Source organism: Dreissena polymorpha, chromosome 6 (genome assembly GCF_020536995.1).
Source record: "Dreissena polymorpha isolate Duluth1 chromosome 6, UMN_Dpol_1.0, whole genome shotgun sequence".
NCBI classification, from domain to species: Eukaryota; Metazoa; Mollusca; class Bivalvia; order Myida; family Dreissenidae; genus Dreissena; species Dreissena polymorpha.
This window is the reverse complement of record NC_068360.1, coordinates 71,595,989-71,615,760: the sequence shown is the minus strand read 5'-3', so window position 1 is coordinate 71,615,760 and position 19,772 is coordinate 71,595,989. Positions and strand designations below refer to the sequence as shown.

At 37.3% G+C, this 19,772-nt stretch overlaps 2 protein-coding genes across 2 annotated transcripts in view; both read right to left on the bottom strand.

The window, feature by feature from the left end:
* The window catches only part of LOC127835795 (uncharacterized), a 563,233-nt gene that overhangs the window by 330,652 nt on the left and 212,809 nt on the right, over positions 1-19,772 (bottom strand). The window lies entirely within an intron of this gene.
* The window catches only part of LOC127835792 (uncharacterized), a 343,344-nt gene continuing 334,103 nt past the window's right edge, over positions 10,532-19,772 (bottom strand). The window contains exons 5-10 of the mRNA XM_052362227.1: positions 17,823-17,912; positions 16,227-16,316; positions 15,828-15,907; positions 14,631-14,720; positions 13,320-13,409; positions 10,532-10,616 (exon numbers count right to left, since the gene is read on the bottom strand). Coding sequence (XP_052218187.1) covers positions 10,532-10,616; positions 13,320-13,409; positions 14,631-14,720; positions 15,828-15,907; positions 16,227-16,316; positions 17,823-17,912 — 525 coding nt within the window. The remainder of the gene's footprint in view (positions 10,617-13,319; positions 13,410-14,630; positions 14,721-15,827; positions 15,908-16,226; positions 16,317-17,822; positions 17,913-19,772) is intronic.

Genomic DNA, 19,772 nt, shown 5'->3' with positions numbered 1-19,772 from the left:
ATATGTGTATTTTAAGACGTGTCCACATGAGATATTACATAATGAAACATATATAACGTTTGATATCCTAACCACAACTTAAGTCTCAATGTTAACTGCACTTCCCTAATTGTGTGGACGTCTGCGATCACGTGCTACACATGTACAGGCGTCGCGTGCAATGATGAGATACTTGATCTGAGCCACGCGTCCGTCACGTTGTGAACCGGATGTAGAGCTTGCAACAAGAGGATTGCCGGATATTAACAGACAGTTTTAAATGCTGTCATGAGCCTCGGTATTGGACAGCGGGACTTCATGTATGTGCACAGGCTAATCTGAGACGACACTTAACTCACTTGATTTCAGCCCAGATTTCACAGGAGCGAGGATCAGTTATAGAACGGCACGCAGAAATCTTCAAAATTTCTATTAAGAATTCTTTCTTAAGATGTTTTTAGCTAACTTAAAGGTCATATAGTGACTATATAGGAACTTAAATCATCAAACGCTCAATATTGATAATCAGAAACGTTAAGTGTTGGCACAAACATAGGTTTGGCCGGATGGTAAGAAACCATCAACAGTTTATTACGCCTTACAAACAATACGCGTGGTCTCTTGGAGCACGATAGCTATACTGCTGCTTAAGGGTAAAACCTCATTGTATTGGTCGAGTCCTTATCGCCTGTAAAACCCGTACTCACAATGTTTCTTATTTATTTATAAATGGAGCTTCACTTTGTGAAGTACTGTGGTGTTCGTAATAAAAAAACATCGCAATATGTGCTTGATTTTTATACATTAAAATGGAGGAATGCGCTTTGCGAAACCGGCAGAAGTATTAAGGCGTATTTATGATGCGGTGATTGCTCGAAAATATGGCAAGCGGTCACTATTTGACCATCTAGAGTTCATTGTATTGACGCCATGTGGTCACTTTACGTACACCTTGTGAATGTACGGAAGTCGTCATGGTACTCTACGTACCATCGTGCAGTCGCTGTACGGGCGCTATGTTGTGACTGTATAATAACAATTATTGTCATTGTGTGTCCACCTTTCTGGCCAACTACGGGTATATAATCATATGCACACATGTACATACAATTAAGATCAATAAAGGAAATATTTCATCTTTTCAGTTGGTGTTGATCGGGACTGTGAAAATGCTATTCAGTCCAACGCATGTACGGAGATGTCTGTGTTCGGCTATACCGTTGCCTCCTGCTTTGTAACACCGACCTCAGTAACGGCGTTGGGCACGTGATAATTTCCATGACAACGACTATTTGATTTGCTGTCTTCACATTCCTGCTACTGTGACACCGATCTCTTTCACAGCACTTGTCACGTGATCGTCTCCATGACATTGGTTGTTGGATTTGCTATCTGAACCTTCTTGGCTTATTTGCCATAGAAGAGATTCGTGTTCACCAGATACATATTTTCAACAATATGTAAACGTTTTTTTTAAGTTTTCCAAAATTAAACGAATTACACAAACACAGAAGTTTAATTAAGAAAATGCTTCTGATAGTTGATATAAACATACGCCCAAATAACTTGATTGGAATAAAGAGTTACGAATTATCATTGTAAAAATTGCATTATCATTGTGGCTATTGCAATATCACTGTGACTGATGAACTATAATTTGACTATTTCATTATCATCGTGACTATTGCATGACGTCCGACTAACTTCAAACGAATTAAGTTAACTGTAATACATCTGTCTTGAAGGAACTACATGTTTGTCTTTTAAAAAGGCCGAGCTGTTATGTCGCTTGTCAGTTTCAATACCAAAAGTGGCAAATGTGTTAGTATCCCACGCCATAGGCGAATGGACGGATCCATGCATCTGCTCTGCTTCGGCCGATTCTATTTAAACTCAATATGAGTGTATATATATGGGTAAGAGGATGATGCCAATATAATTGAGACGCGAACCTTTTGTCAATAACTGAGTTTTGATCCTTTTTGTCTTGAAAACACCCTTTTATATATGTTTTCTGCCTTGATCTTTATCTCGAATAACATATAAGCCACATCCACGAAACTTACCATAGTTGTTCTCAAACATGTAAGGCTGAGTCACATGCAACACCATCACGCTGGAGGCAATGTCAAGGTCACATAGTGAAGTCAAAGATCACACATGTGATGAATTATTCATAATTTAGCCATACATGTAAATTCATTATGCATCAAGAGATTCTGCAATAACTTAATCTTGCTCTCAATCAACTATATTGATTTAAAAGATAAAAGATGCCAAGGAGGAGTGGATTGAGGAGCAATATTTCAACATTGACAAAGATATGAACACAGGCAGTTGTAAGTTTCTTTACGGCACCATCAGACGCTAACGGGAACCTTCTGACCAATAGTGCCGCTGTCCTGAACAGGTTGAGTGAATACTGTAGTGACCTTTATAACTATCCGCTTCAATCAGACCCGAGTCTTTTTCAGAACGAGCCCAGACAAGAAGCGGACGATAAAAGTCCGTCTATACTTAGGGAGAGGTAGAAGAGTCGGTGTGCAATCTGAAGGCAGAGAAATCACCGACAGGAAACAACGCGTCTTCCGAGCTGGTACGGAGGAGAGGAAAAAACTTCCGCAATGACAGCACCATACTAATATATATGGGAGGTGAAGAAATGGAACCAGGAGTGGATCCAAACTCCCCCCTTTGCCGAATAAGTGCAGCCTCAAGCTGTGCGAGAATTACCACACCATCAGCCTCGTCGGTTATCCCAGCAAAGTCATGCTACACATCCTCTTCAATCGATTGAAAAATAAGGCCGATGAATTGCTGTCGGAGCAGCGCGCTGCATTCAGACATGCAAGGCTATTATTGAAAAACACCTTCAAAACCAACGTTAGCACTTAAACAACGTAATCGACTTCATTAAATATTTCAACCGCGTGTTGCATGATGGCCAATGGCATGTAAGGAAGGACCAAAGGGCTGGTACAAGTCATACAATAACTCTACGGATACGCCAGCAGCGCAGTACTTCTAAATGGACAGAAGGGGACTTCTGTAGGGCATAAGTGGGCGTCTGCCAGGGATGTCTGCTCTCATCTGTCCTCTTTAACCATTTCATTAATGATAACGAACTCCTCTTTACCGGTAAGGCAACTGTCAACCCGGTTAACATACGCCGGGAACGGGGATTAGGCTTGGGTCACATTGATGAGAAGCATGTGCAACATGTGGTCTATCTCTCATACGACTGAGGTAGTATGCAAACTACAATTTAGTAAAACAAGACAAAAGGGGGCGTTTTCATGTAAAGCATTTATTGTTTATACCGTGTAAATGGTTTAACAACAATACAAACATTCGACATTTCTTCATTATTTGTAAATGAATGAATGTCTAACGGATATCGTTTACGGCAACCAGTACTTTTGCTTCAAAACAAGTGTTATAAAATGGGTTTCAGCTCCTTTAAAATATCCATAGGTAAACAAATAATATTGTATTAATGTTGTGTTATTTTGGGGCGCTGAATCTGTTGAATCGCTAAGTTTAATTAGCTACTTGACCTTATATCACATAGTGAATGTATGTGTATGAAGGACTAGTTGCCAGTAAAGTACCCTCCAATCATGAAAATGGAAACTACAGCAAAAAGCCACACATAACACGTAGAACAAAAATGAATATGTAATACGAGGAATGTTTCTAAAGTCACTGTTAAATGCCAACGTTTACATTTGATCTGTAAGTTTGACTTAAACCTGTGAGGTATGGAGACGGATTTAACACGCAACAAGTCATCCGCTAATGGTTTAAATTTTTGCCAAGTAATTTTTAATATATATCTGTGTATTGTGAATGTATTGCTGAGAAAAGATCTTTACAGCTGGTTTATGGCCAAATGTTACCTTTATGTTGACCTTGACCCTTAAGTGTGGAGACGGGTGTTACTCAATTTTCGAAGAACATCCGGACACAGGCGTACAGTGCGACACGACAGCAAAATCCGTTATACTGAGCAATATTGCTCTAATTATTAACAACACTGACTACAAATTAATAAGACATACGTTGCGTAAGAAAATAAATACGCTTACTTACTTTTAAAATACATTCAACATGCACAAAATAAAAGAAATGTTAGAATAAAACATGACTGTTATATACTTGGTTTTATTCAATAGCAACTTGTTAATTAAAATTAAACGAATAAAACTGCTGCACAAGTATTACTTGTAAGTTGTCATTTCAACATATTGTTTGTATTGTTATAGAAATAGTTATAGTATAAAATACAAATAATTGTCGAAAACATATACATGATTTGTAATTGGGAGTAAAACGTAATCTACAGAAATAGTCATTAACATTAATATAATGTCCCTTTAATACTCATTAATGCCATATTCTACCAAAGTCAGTTATGCTAACCGTGGGATACAATTGTGAAATATGGAATTGTGAATGGCCTTATGTAATTAAGACAATCCAATACTTGTGCAAACAGCATATTATTGATATTATATCAATGCATATTTTATAGTAATATACGATGTAGCGTAACACAAATATTTACAAGCGTACGATTTCATTCAAATATACATGTTCATTTTACATATTTTTATCACAAACCTTATAAAAAGCGTAACTCTCAAATTTTGTATCTTAAAGTGATATTATGCGCATTTTTCACTGTTGAATTGAGCTGAAAAGAATTAACAGGTCAAAATAGTTACTTAAAACGTGGTAACTGACCACTTTTCTACAACTCATCTTGCTATCAGATGTTTATAAAAAATATATATTATAATCGATATTTTACATGACTCACCCAGTCATCTAAGCAGAAAAGATCCGTAAAACAAAATTATGTCTTTGTGTCCAATGAACGAATCTGCATGAAAACTACATTTAGACTCACATCGTAGATCGAATCATTTCTGTCGTCAGTTGTCAAAACGAAAGTACGGTTGATATTCAAATGCATTATTTTTCTATTTCCGATATATTGTTTTAGTTTGTAGATGCTGCATTAACAAATTTAAGTGTTAATGAAGTGAAAATACCGAAAATAAACAAGGTTTGCGATAGACACCTATCAACATAGCATATACTGTAAGATGCCCACAATATCACTTTAATTAAAATAAATAATTTTAAGACCAACGCATTTACAACAGATATTCAGTACACCGTTAAATGTTATTTCTACCAAAACTATTCACATATGTACACATTGTATGATATAAACGTTTGCAGTTACAGAATTTCAAAAGAAATTAAAGCTGCATATGCATAAAAGTGCGATCAATAAGAATTCGGAGTACACATTCATATTCTTCATTAAGCAACCTATAACATCACTCGATGCAACGATATTTAAACTCAATAGAAGTATTAATCGTACATGAGACAGTTTATATGATAAACTGACAGCAGTTTATGTTACTACAATTCAAAATTAATTGACAGTTACTATTTGATAGTATAATTAACTTGCAATTTATAAATTGCACATTGAATGCTTGCCAATACAAGCTATGCATTCGTCACGTTTGAAAATGACATTGTAAATGATAAACCATGTCATGGCATGGGACATGTAACAGAACAGCACAATTAAGACAAACCCACATTTGTAGACCATTTATCAAAAATCTATGTTTGAAAAGTAGCACTCAGCCTAATTTCATATGCAATGAATTCATTCAAATAACGCATTATATATTTTGCACACATATATACATGTAAAAGGTACACTTTCCCCAAACTAATTAAAATGTGTAACCAATTCAACTTACGCACACAGAGAACTCTAGACACTATGATTTATTTAAGTAAATACTTGCTTAAGCAATACTTAGAGATAGACAAGCGCATCATTTCAGAACTATAAGTACAGTACTTCTTATTTTGTGCCATGAATTATGTTTAGTATTGATTTGCGAGATTGTTTTTTGTATATCGTTGTATGTGGCAAAAGGCATTAATATATTTATTCTTCCTATAAACTGAAAAATGTTAAATCAAATAGTACGGAGCATTTATTTATAAAAAATCTGATTAAAAGCGACTGCTGAGTTCATGGATATTTGACGAATTCCGAACAATTGTATCATTAAATAAATGTTACTGTTAGCATCAGTCGACTACATGAGGAAGGCTAGACATTACAGTGCTATGTACATAATGCATATATATAGTAACATTAACATTTTAGCACACAATTTGAATATCAATAATGATGTGTTTTATATGTTCATAATATACACAATATTTACAATAGTTTCACATAGTAAAACAGACGACGTTCAGGTCAGTGAAGAATATACATCATACATACAAATATATATATATTAATGACGAAATTCGAAAAATAACAATGTAAACAATACATTCCACTAGAAAAGAGCTCCTGTATTCAAACCTAATGTATAGATCTTTATCATTCTACAACAAGAGAACAATTACAAGTGCAATTCAGCACCTATAACATGTGCGGGAAATATATTACATAAGCGAAATTACGTTCTATGCTTGCAATATTCATTTCCCAAAACCCGATACCAATTTTGATTTATGTACATAAGCCTTGTGAAGGTAAAACATAATTCACATTCATGCAATACTGTTTAAATAATCAGTCAAAATAAAACATTGACTCAATTTTACCACAGAATATTAATACATATTGTACATATTACTAAATTAGGAATCGTTATCAACATCGATAGTTTTGTGATATCTGTATAAATTCAGATGAACACTATTTTCTAAATTTCTACAAACATGTATACAAACAAAACTGAACAAACTATATATATATATAATTTACAGAATGTTATGTAAAAGACATATTAACAATACAGACATAACAATTTTACACGTGCAACAAATAAAGAAAGCTTATGATTGAGATATCAACACGGTTCTTGCAGACATGTTGTTGTTGTTAAGCATAAAAACATAGGTAAAAGTACATAACGCACTAAAACTTTTTTTTATGTATTATCCAACAAATATGATGTTAAATTTATCCAAGGACTTTAGGTGTGTGTATTTGTTACCAGCAGACAGCTGTGCAGTAAATTGATTAATATAATACATCCGCAAAATTTACTTTATTAGCACGTTGATCATTTAAAAGATGCTTGATGCTAATGAGACTCAATCTGCAGTTTTAGGCTCAATATCCCTATACTCCTTTATGATAGATTTCAAAGAGTTAAACACTGCCAATTTCCATCGATATCTTTATTTTGGACATATCAAGTGACAATGTATAAGATCGCAATTCAGAAACATATGTATGGGAATCTTTGCAACAGGCAACCTCAGGCGCCTCTAATCTAAAATCCAAAAGCGAACCCTTTACAGAATGATATAATGAAGCAAGCGTAGTCGACAAGCTGTGCAACCACTCAATTGAACATTCCGCTTCATTAAGTGATATGCGTTGCACTATAGAAGACAGGTGTATTGTTCATCAATAACTATAAGTCTTCCACAAAATACAACCTTTTAAATTTAATGAAACATAACTTTGATGGTTAAATGGCATACTGATACGTTCTCAAGGTTCAACAATCAACACATTGCAGAGCCACTCAGATGATCATTCAAATTCATACAATGATATGCATTGCAATGGCACAGGCAGCTGTAAAATGCCTCGCTCACTATACGTTCCTCACAATAAAAGCTTTGTAAATGTCTAAAGAATGTACAGAATCACTGTTGCTTATAAGGCACAATCTGCCGTAGTCAGGTTCAGGATCCCTATGTTTGTATCAGGTAACACATTAATAACAGTTCAACAATACAATTTTTCTTCAAAGTGTTCAATCAGGGACATATCAAGTGACAGGCAGCTGTAAAGAACATCGCTCACTAAGTCCACCAAACAATAGCTTTGTTTATTTATTGAGAGTGTAAAGCATCTTTGATGCTAATAATGCACACTCTGCCGTTTTCAGCGTCAGGATTTATATGTTTGTAGCCAGCAAATTTTAAACAGCTCATTACAGCCATTTACCACCAATACTTAAAATCTGTACATGTGATGTCAGGTGACAATATATCACATCGAAAATCAGATGTATATATTAAAAAACCATCTCCACGTACGTCTCTAAATGGCTGAAATACGACATCCATTAATTCACACTCTACCGAATGATTTAATGAAGAAAGCGCGATCAAAAAGCTGCACAGCCACTCAGCTAAACATTTAACTGTCTACAATGATACATGTATGCATTGCAATTTAGCAGGCAGTGGTACAGAATGGTGTAATGAAGAAAGCGCAATCAACAAGCTGCAGAGCCACTCAGCTGAACATTCAACTTTTTGCAATGATATGCATTGCAATGTCTCAGGCAGCTGTAAAGTACATCGCCCACTAAAAGTTCCCCGCAAATAAAGCTTTGTTAAATTCTTGAGAGTGTGCAGAATCTTCGACGCATATCAGCCACACTCTGCATGTTTCAGGTCCAGGATCCTTAAACTTGTATCACGCAATATTTCAAACAGTTCAACACTTCCATTTTTCACCAAAATTGTCATGTGTTTCATATCAAGTGCCAGTATTTTAGATCGCAAATAAGATACACGTGTTTGGGATTCTCCTCCGCAAGAGTATTCAAATGACTGCAATAAAACATCATACATCTCACACTGTACAGAATGAGCTAATGAAGAAAGCGCGATCAACAAGCTGCACAGCCCTTCAGCTGAACATTCAACTTCCTGCAATGATATGCATTGTAATGTATCAGGCAGCTGTAAAGTGCATCGCCCACTATAAGTCCCCCACAAATAAAGCGTTGTCAATTGCTTGAGATTGTACAAAATCTTTGACGCAGATGAGGCGCAATCTGCTGTTTTCAAGTCCAGGATCCCTATACTTGTATCACGCAATATTTCAAACAGTTCAACGCTGCCATTTATCACCGAAATTGTCATGTGACTCATATCAAGTGAGAGTATTTCGGATCGCAAATCCGATGCATTAGTCTTGGATCGTCTCCGCATGAGTATTCATATGGCTGCAAAACAACATCCAATAATTCACACAGTAGAGAATGATCTAATGAAGAAAGCGCAATCAACAAGCTGCAGAGCCACTCAGCTGAACATTAAACTTTCTGCAATGATATGCATTGCAATGTCACAGGCAACTGTAAAGAACATTACCCACTTAAAGTTCCCCGCAAATGAAGCCTTGTTAAATTCTTAAATGTGTACAGAATCTTTGACGCATATGAGGCACACTCTGCATTGCTCAGGGACATGATCCCTATACCTGTATCACTCAATATTTCAAACAGGTCAACACCTCCATTTTCCACCAAAATTGTCATGTGTGTCATATTAAGTGCCAGTATTTCATATCGCAAATCAGATACACGTGTTTGGGAATCTTCTCCGCAAGAGGCGTCTTCACATGGCTGCAATACAACAGCCCACAGCTCACACTGTACAGAATGATCTAATGAAGAAAGCGCGATCAACAAGCTGCACAGCCACTCAGCTGAACATTCAACTTTCTGCAATGATATGCATTGTAAAGTAGCAGGCAGCTGTAAAGTACATCGCTCACTATATGTCCCCCACAAAATAAGTTTATTTTAATTTCTAGAGAGTGTACAGAATCTTTAATGCTAATGAGGCGCAATCTGCCGTAAACAGATTGTTAAAGTCCCTATATTTGTATCACGTAAGATTTCAAACAGTTCAACACTGCCATTTGTTTACAAAAATTGTCATGTTGGACATATCAAATGACAACATATCTAATCGCAAATCAGAGTTTTTTTTTAATCGTCTCCGCAAGAGAATTCACATGGCTGCAATACAACATCCCTCAGCTCACACTCTACATAATGATCTAATGAAGAAAGCTCTATCAACAAGCTGCACAGCCACTCAGCTGAACATTCAACGTCCTGCAATGATATGCATTGTAATGTATCAGGCAGCTGTAAAGTGCATCGCCCACTATAAGTCCCCCACAAAACAAGCTTTGTCAATTTCTTCAGAGTATGCAGAATCTGTGATGATAATGATGCACAATCGGCCGATTTTAGCGTCAGTATTCCTATATTTGTACCTCGAAAGATTTCAAACAGTTCACTACTGCCATTTTTTACCAATATTGTAGTTTGAGACATATCTAGTGACACCATTTCAGTTCGCAAATCAGATACGTGTGTTTGGGAATTGCCTCCACACTCATCTGCACATGGCTGCAATACAATATCCCACAGCTCACACTCTACAGAATGATCTAATGAAGAAAGCGATATCAACAAGCTGCACAGCCACTTAGCAGAACATTCAACTGTCTGCAAGGATATGCATTGTAATGTAGCAGGCAGTTGTAAAGTACATCGCTCACTATAAGAACCCCACAAATAAAGTGTTGTCAATTTCTCGAGAGTATACAGAATCTTTGAGGATAAAGATGCACACTCGGCTGTTTTCAGCTTCAAGATTCCTATATTTGTACCTCGAAATATTTCAAACAGTTCAACACTGCCATTATTCAAATATATTTCAATTAGTGACATGTCACATGAGAGTATTTCAGACCGCAAATCAGATTCATGTACATGGACATCGTCTCCAGAGGCGTCTTCACATGGCTGCAATACAACATCCCACAGCTCACACTTTACAGAATGATCTAATAAAGAAAGCGCAATCAACAAGCTGCACAGCCACTCAGCTGAACATTCAACTGTCTGCAAGGATATGCATTGTAATGTAGCAGGCAGTTGTAATGTACATCGCTCACTATAAGTACCCCACAAATAAAGTTTTGTCAATTTCTCGAGAGTATACAGAATCTTTGAGGATAAAGATGCACACTCGGCTGTTTTCAGCTTCAAGATTCCTATATTTGTACCTCGAAATATTTCAAACAGTTCAACACTGCCATTTTCCACCAATACGTCAATTTTAGACATGTCATGTAACGGTATTTCAGACCGCGAATCAGATATCCGTGCTTGGGAATCGTCTCCACATTGTTCTGCACATGGTTGCAATACAACATCATACAGCTCACACTTTACAGAATGATCTAATGAAGAAAGCGCAATCAACAAGCCGCACAGCCACTCAGCTGAACATTCAACTGTCTGCAATGATATGCATTGTAATGTAGCAGGCAGTTGTAAAGTACTTCGCTCACTATAAGTACCCCACAAATAAAGTTTTGTCAATTTCTTGAGAGTATACAGAATCTTTGATGCTAAAGATGCACACTCAGCTGTTTTCAGCTTCAAGATTCCTATATTTGTACCTCGAAATATTTCAAACAGTTCAACACTGCCTTTTTTCAACAATATTTCAATGAGTGACATGTCACATGAGAGTATTTCAGACCGCAAATCAGATACATGTACATGGGAATCGTCTCCAGAGGCGTCTTCAAATGGCTGCAATACAACATCATACAGCTCACACTTTACAGAATGATCTAATGAAGAAAGCGAGATCAACAAGCTGCACAGCCACTTAGCTGAACATTCAACTGTCTGCAAGGATATGCATTGTAATGTAGCAGGCAGTTGTAAAGTACATCGCTCACTATAAGTACCCCACAAATAAAGTGTTGTCAATTTCTTGAGAGTATACAGAATCTTTGAGGATAAAGATGCACACTCGGCTGTTTTCAGCTTCAAGATTCCTATATTTGTACCTCGAAATATTTCAAACAGTTCAACATTGCCATTATTCAAATATATTTCAATTAGTGACATGTCACATGACAGTATTTCAGACCGCAAATCAGATACATGTACATGGGAATCGTCTCCAGAGGCGTCTTCAAATGGCTGCAATACAACATCATACAGCTCACACTTTACAGAATGATCTAATGAAGAAAGCGAGATCAACAAGCTGCACAGCCACTTAGCTGAACATTCAACTGTCTGCAAGGATATGCATTGTAATGTAGCAGGCAGTTGTAAAGTACATCGCTCACTATAAGTACCCCACAAATAAAGTGTTGTCAATTTCTTGAAAGTATACAGAATCTTTGATGCTAAAGATGCACACTCAGCTATTTCCAGCGTCAAGATTGCTATATTTGTACCTCGAAATATTTCAAACAGTTCAACACTGCCATTTTCCACCAATACCTCAATTTTAGACATGTCATGTAACGGTATTTCAGACCGCGAATCAGATATCCGTGCTTGGGAATCGTCTCCACATTGTTCTGCACATGGTTGCAATACAACATCATACAGCTCACACTTTACAGAATGATCTAATGAAGAAAGCGCAATCAACAAGCCGCACAGCCACTCAGCTGAACATTCAACTGTCTGCAAGGATATGCATTGTAATGTAGCAGGCAGTTGTAAAGTACATCGCTCACTATAAGTACCCCACAAATAAAGTGTTGTCAATTTCTTGAAAGTATACAGAATCTTTGAGGATAAAGATGCACACTCAGCTATTTCCAGCGTCAAGATTGCTATATTTGTACCTCGAAATATTTCAAACAGTTCAACACTGCCATTTTCCACCAATACCTCAATTTTAGACATGTCATGTAACGGTATTTCAGACCGCGAATCAGATATCCGTGCTTGGGAATCGTCTCCACATTGTTCTGCACATGGTTGCAATACAACATCATACAGCTCACACTTTACAGAATGATCTAATGAAGAAAGCGCAATCAACAAGCTGCACAGCCACTCAGCTGAACATTCAACTGTCTGCAATGATATGCATTGTAATGTAGCAGGCAGTTGTAAAGTACTTCGCTCACTAAAAGTACCCCACAAATAAAGTTTTGTCAATTTCTTGAGAGTATACAGAATCTTTGATGCTAAAGATGCACACTCAGCTGTTTTCAGCGTCAAGATTCCTATATTTGTACCTCGAAATATTTCAAACAGTTCAGCACTGCCCTTTTCCAACAATATTTCAATGAGTGGCATGTCACATGAGAGTATTTCAGACCGCAAATCAGATACATGTACATGGGAATCGTCTCCAGAGGCGTCTTCAAATGGCTGCAATACAACATCATACAGCTCACAATTTACAGAATGATCTAATGAAGAAAGCGAGATCAACAAGCTGCACAGCCACTTAGCAGAACATTCAACTGTCTGCAAGGATATGCATTGTAATGTAGCAGGCAGTTGTAAAGTACATCGCTCACTATAAGTACCCCACAAATAAAGTTTTGTCAATTTCTTGAGAGTATACAGAATCTTTGAGGATAAAGATGCACACTCGGCTGTTTTCAGCTTCAAGATTCCTATATTTGTACCTCGAAATATTTCAAACAGTTCAACACTGCCATTTTTCACCAATACCTTAATTTCAGACATGTCATGTAACTGCATTTCAGACCGAGAATCAGATATCCGTGCTTGAGAATCGTCTCCACACTCATCTGCACATGGCTGCAATACAACATCCCACAGCTCACACTCTACAGAATGATCTAATGAAGAAAGCGCAATCAACAAGCTGCACAGCCACTCAGCTGAACATTCAACTTTCTGCAAGGATATGCATTGTAATGTAGCAGGCAGTTGTAATGTACATCGCTCACTATAAGTACCCCACAAATAAAGTTTTGTCAATTTCTCGAGAGTATACAGAATCTTTGAGGATAAAGATGCACACTCGGCTGTTTTCAGACTCAAGATTGCTATATTTGTACCTCGAAATATTTCAAACAGTTCAACACTGCCATTTTCCACCAATACCTCAATTTCAGACATGTCAAGTAACGGTATTTCAGACCGCAAATCAGATATCCGTGCTTGAGAATCGTCTCCACACTCTTCTGCACATGGCTGCAATACAACATTAAAGGGGCCTTTTCACAGATTTTGGCATTTTTTAACTTATTCATTAAATGCTTTATATCGATAAATGTAAACATTGGATCGTAAAAGCTCCAGTAAAAAATCAAGAATAATATTAAAAAAAGGAAAAGAACATTGCCCAGACCAGGTTTCGAACCAGTGACCCCTGGAGTCCTGCCAGAGTCCTGAAGTAAAAACGCTTTAGCCTACTGAGCTATTCCGCCGAGTACATATACTTGAAGTATTTTATACCTTATATAAGCAATCTTCGTAGTTTCACAAAATTTAACGACAAAAGCAGAACTCTCCAAATTATTCAATCGTTTCGCGTTGCAACGCTTTATAATTTTAAGGTTTTAAAATCGTCAAAAGATGCATATAATGGCTATATTAGACAATGGTAAATGTTCAGTATTACTGTTTCCTCACAAATATCATAACTAAAACGAAAATTTGCGAATCGGAAACAACTTTTTTCAATTTTGTCAAGTTACCAAAGCGTGAAAAGATCCCTTTAAACAGCTCACACTCTACAGAATGATCTAATGAAGAAAGCGCAATCAACAAGCTGCACAGCCACTCAGCTGAACATTCAACTGTCTGCAAGGATATGCATTGTAATGTTGCAGGCAGTTGTAAAGTACATCGCTCACTATAAGTACCCCACAAATAAAGTTTTGTCAATTTTTTGGGAGTGTACATAATCTTTGATGCTAAAGATGCACACTCGGCTGTTTTAAGATATAAGATTCCTATATTTGTACCTCGAAATATTTCAAACAGTTCAACACTGCCATTTGTCACCCATACCTTAATTTCAGACATGTCATGTAACTGCATTTCAGACCGAGAATCAGATATCCGTGCTTGAGAATCGTCTCCACACTCTTCTGCACATGGCTGCAATACAACATCCATCAGCTCACACATTACAGAATGATCTAATGAAGAAAGCGCAATCAACAAGCTGCACAGCCACTCAGCTGAACATTCAACTTTCTGCAAGGATATGCATTGTAATGTAGCAGGCAGTTGTAAAGTACATCGCTCACTATAAGTACCCCACAAATGAAGTTTTGTCAATTTCTTGAGAGTATACAGAATCTTTGATGCTAAAGATGCACACCCATCTGTATTCAGCGTCAAGATTCCTATATTTGTACCTCGAAATATTTCAAACAGTTCAACACTGCCATTTTTCAAATATAGTTCAATTAGTGACATGTCACATGAAAGTATTTCAGACCGCAAATCAGATACATGTACATGGGAATCGTTTCCAGAGGCGTCTTCACATGGCTGCAATACAACATCCCACAGCTCACACTTTACAGAATGATCTAATGAAGAAAGCGCGATCAACAAGCCGCACAGCCACTCAGCTTAACATTCAACTTCCTGCAATGATATGCATTGTAATGTAGCAGGCAGCTGTAAAGTACATCGCTCACTATAAGTACCCCACAAATAAAGTTTTGTCAATTTCTTGAGAGTATACAGAATCTTTGATGCTAAAGATGCACACTCAGCTGTTGTCAGCGTCAAGATTCCTATATTTGTACCTCGAAATATTTCAAACAGTTCAACACTGCCATTATTCAAATATATTTCAATTAGTGACATGTCACATGAGAGTATTTCAGACCGCAAATCAGATACATGTACATGGGAATCGTCTCCAGAGGCGTCTTCAAATGGCTGCAATACAACATCATACAGCTCACACTTTACAGAATGATCTAATGAAGAAAGCGAGATCAACAAGCTGCACAGCCACTTAGCTGAACATTCAACTGTCTGCAAGGATATGCATTGTAATGTAGCAGGCAGTTGTAAAGTACATCGGTCACTATAAGTACCAAACAAATAAAGTGTTGTCAATTTCTTGAGAGTATACAGAATCTTTGATGCTAAAGATGCACACTCAGCTGTTTTCAGCGTCAAGATTGCTATATTTGTACCTCGAAATATTTCAAACAGTTCAACACTGCCATTTTCCACCAATACCTCAATTTCAGACGTGTCATGTAACGGTATTTCAGACCGCGAATCAGATATCCGTGCTTGGGAATCGTCTCCACATTGTTCTGCACATGTTTGCAATACAACATCATACAGCTCACACTCTACAGAATGATCTAATGAAGAAAGCGCAACCAACAAGCCGCACAGCCACTCAGCTGAACATTCAACTGTCTGCAAGGATATGCATTGTAATGTAGCAGGCAGTTGTAAAGTACATCGCTCACTATAAGTACCCCACAAATAAAGTGTTGTCAATTTCTTGAGAGTATACAGAATCTTTGATGCTAAAGATGCACACTCAGCTGTTTCCAGCGTCAAGATTGCTATATTTGTACCTCGAAATATTTCAAACAGTTCAACACTGCCATTTGTCACCCATACCTTAATTTCAGACATGTCATGTAACTGCATTTCAGACCGAGAATCAGATATCCGTGCTTGAGAATCGTCTCCACACTCTTCTACACATGGCTGCAATACAACATCCATCAGCTCACACATTACAGAATGATCTAATGAAGAAAGCGCAATCAACAAGCTGCACAGCCACTCAGCTGAACATTCAACTTTCTGCAAGGATATGCATTGTAATGTAGCAGGCAGTTGTAAAGTACATCGCTCACTATAAGTACCCCACAAATGAAGTTTTGTCAATTTCTTGAGAGTATACAGAATCTTTGATGCTAAAGATGCACACCCAGCTGTATTCAGCGTCAAGATTCCTATATTTGTACCTCGAAATATTTCAAACAGTTCAACACTGCCATTTTTCAAATATAGTTCAATTAGTGACATGTCACATGAAAGTATTTCAGACCGCAAATCAGATACATGTACATGGGAATCGTTTCCAGAGGCGTCTTCACATGGCTGCAATACAACATCCCACAGCTCACACTTTACAGAATGATCTAATGAAGAAAGCGCGATCAACAAGCCGCACAGCCACTCAGCTTAACATTCAACTTCCTGCAATGATATGCATTGTAATGTAGCAGGCAGCTGTAAAGTACATCGCTCACTATAAGTACCCCACAAATAAAGTTTTGTCAATTTCTTGAGAGTATACAGAATCTTTGATGCTAAAGATGCACACTCAGCTGTTGTCAGCGTCAAGATTCCTATATTTGTACCTCGAAATATTTCAAACAGTTCAACACTGCCATTATTCAAATATATTTCAATTAGTGACATGTCACATGAGAGTATTTCAGACCGCAAATCAGATACATGTACATGGGAATCGTCTCCAGAGGCGTCTTCAAATGGCTGCAATACAACATCATACAGCTCACACTTTACAGAATGATCTAATGAAGAAAGCGAGATCAACAAGCTGCACAGCCACTTAGCTGAACATTCAACTGTCTGCAAGGATATGCATTGTAATGTAGCAGGCAGTTGTAAAGTACATCGGTCACTATAAGTACCAAACAAATAAAGTGTTGTCAATTTCTTGAGAGTATACAGAATCTTTGATGCTAAAGATGCACACTCAGCTGTTTTCAGCGTCAAGATTGCTATATTTGTACCTCGAAATATTTCAAACAGTTCAACACTGCCATTTTCCACCAATACCTCAATTTCAGACATGTCATGTAACGGTATTTCAGACCGCGAATCAGATATCCGTGCTTGGGAATCGTCTCCACATTGTTCTGCACATGTTTGCAATACAACATCATACAGCTCACACTCTACAGAATGATCTAATGAAGAAAGCGCAACCAACAAGCCGCACAGCCACTCAGCTGAACATTCAACTGTCTGCAAGGATATGCATTGTAATGTAGCAGGCAGTTGTAAAGTACATCGCTCACTATAAGTACCCCACAAATAAAGTGTTGTCAATTTCTTGAGAGTATACAGAATCTTTGATGCTAAAGATGCACACTCAGCTGTTTCCAGCGTCAAGATTGCTATATTTGTACCTCGAAATATTTCAAACAGTTCAACACTGCCATTTTTCACCAATACCTTAATTTCAGACATGTCATGTAACTGCATTTCAGACCGAGAATCAGATATCCGTGCTTGAGAATCGTCTCCACACTCATCTGCACATGGCTGCAATACAACATCCCACAGCTCACACTCTACAGAATGATCTAATGAAGAAAGCGCAATCAACAAGCTGCACAGCCACTCAGCTGAACATTCAACTTTCTGCAAGGATATGCATTGTAATGTAGCAGGCAGTTGTAAAGTACATCGCTCACTATAAGTACCCCACAAATAAAGTTTTGTCAATTTCTTGAGAGTATACAGAATCTTTGATGCTAAAGATGGACACTCAGCTGTTGTCAGCGTCAAGATTCCTATATTTGTACCTCGAAGTATTTCAAACAGTTCAACACTGCCATTATTCAAATATATTTCAATTAGTGACATGTCACATGAGAGTATTTCAGACCGCAAATCAGATACATGTACATGGGAATCGTCTCCAGAGGCGTCTTCACATGGCTGCAATACAACATCCCACAGCTCACACTCTACAGAATGATCTAATGAAGAAAGCGCAATCAACAAGCTGCACAGCCACTCGGCTGAACATTCAACTCTCTGCAAGGATATGCATTGTAATGTAGCAGGCAGTTGTAAAGTACATCGCTCACTATAAGTACCCCACAAATAAAGTTTTGTCAATTTCTTGAGAGTGTACATAATCTTTGACGCTAATGAGACATCATCAGGAGTATGCAAGGACAGTTCTTCGATAGATGTACAACGCAGTGTATCATATAAAGCATTATTGCCGTGTGTAATTCTTAGTTGGATATTTGCCATATCGCTTAACAATAATTTTGACAGGAAAATTTGCGTATTGGGATCCGTAACAGTTACAGCATTCAAAATCAATTTAACACCATGTTGTACTGATACTAAATACACGAGAAGGCGACGAAGAAACTGCCGAAGAAATACATTTTACCAAATAAACACATTCTATTGTGCCAGGAAGAACTGTTTGTTCCAAAAGATTTGAGTCTTCTATTGATAAAAACAGTAAGCTAGACAAAGACGGAAGAACATTGGAAAATGGTGATTCGTCGATTTGTCCGATAACATATAGTTCCTGTATGTTCAAATTATGTAAGGCTTTATAAATTTCCGGGGTCACTGTAGTCTTTAAACGTTGAAGACTATGCTTTGACTGTTGCATGACTGACAGTAATTCGCTTGATTCCAAAACATTGCTTTCTAATATAAGTGACCGAACATTTGACTTGTTGAAACTAAGCAGTTCCTTTAATGCCCTTGTCTCCGAATCAAGTAGATATGTATTAAATGTGAAATCCATACAATATAGAAAGATGTCCTTCTGACCACTGATTTTTGCCTCATTGAAACTAGCTATAACCATGTGCTGGAACAAGACTGATATTGCAAGACAACGTGCATCGTAATTCATATCATTACGTTTTGATTTTAGAACGGTTTCCTTTGTGTATTTGTCTCTCTGAAATGCTGATAAGCTTTCCGGATAGTGCTTAATGTACACACTCAGTCCGTTACTTATGTCGTTGAAGAATTCATCGTCTACTAAACGGTTTAGTAGTTTATTAGCTGTCTCGCACTGAAGACCGTACAGATAAATACTCGTCTGGCTCATTTCTAACACACTATATTTATGTTCAGGTTTGAAATTTGCTATCAGGTCTTGCTGTGAATTTACTATATGAAATGCTGCCAGAAACTCCTGGACTGTTTCATGCGTAAATGAATATTTCGAACCCTGTGCAGCTTTTACGGAGTGGAACCTTGCTGTTAAGACACCAGCCTTGAGGCAAAACTGCAAATGTTTTTTAGATAAATATTTCCTTAATTCCTGTTCACTGAACGTTAGAGATTTGTTCGATGAAAATGTAAATTGAAACGCAGCATTTGCAAGTGCATCAAATATTTTCATTTGTTTCTTTATAT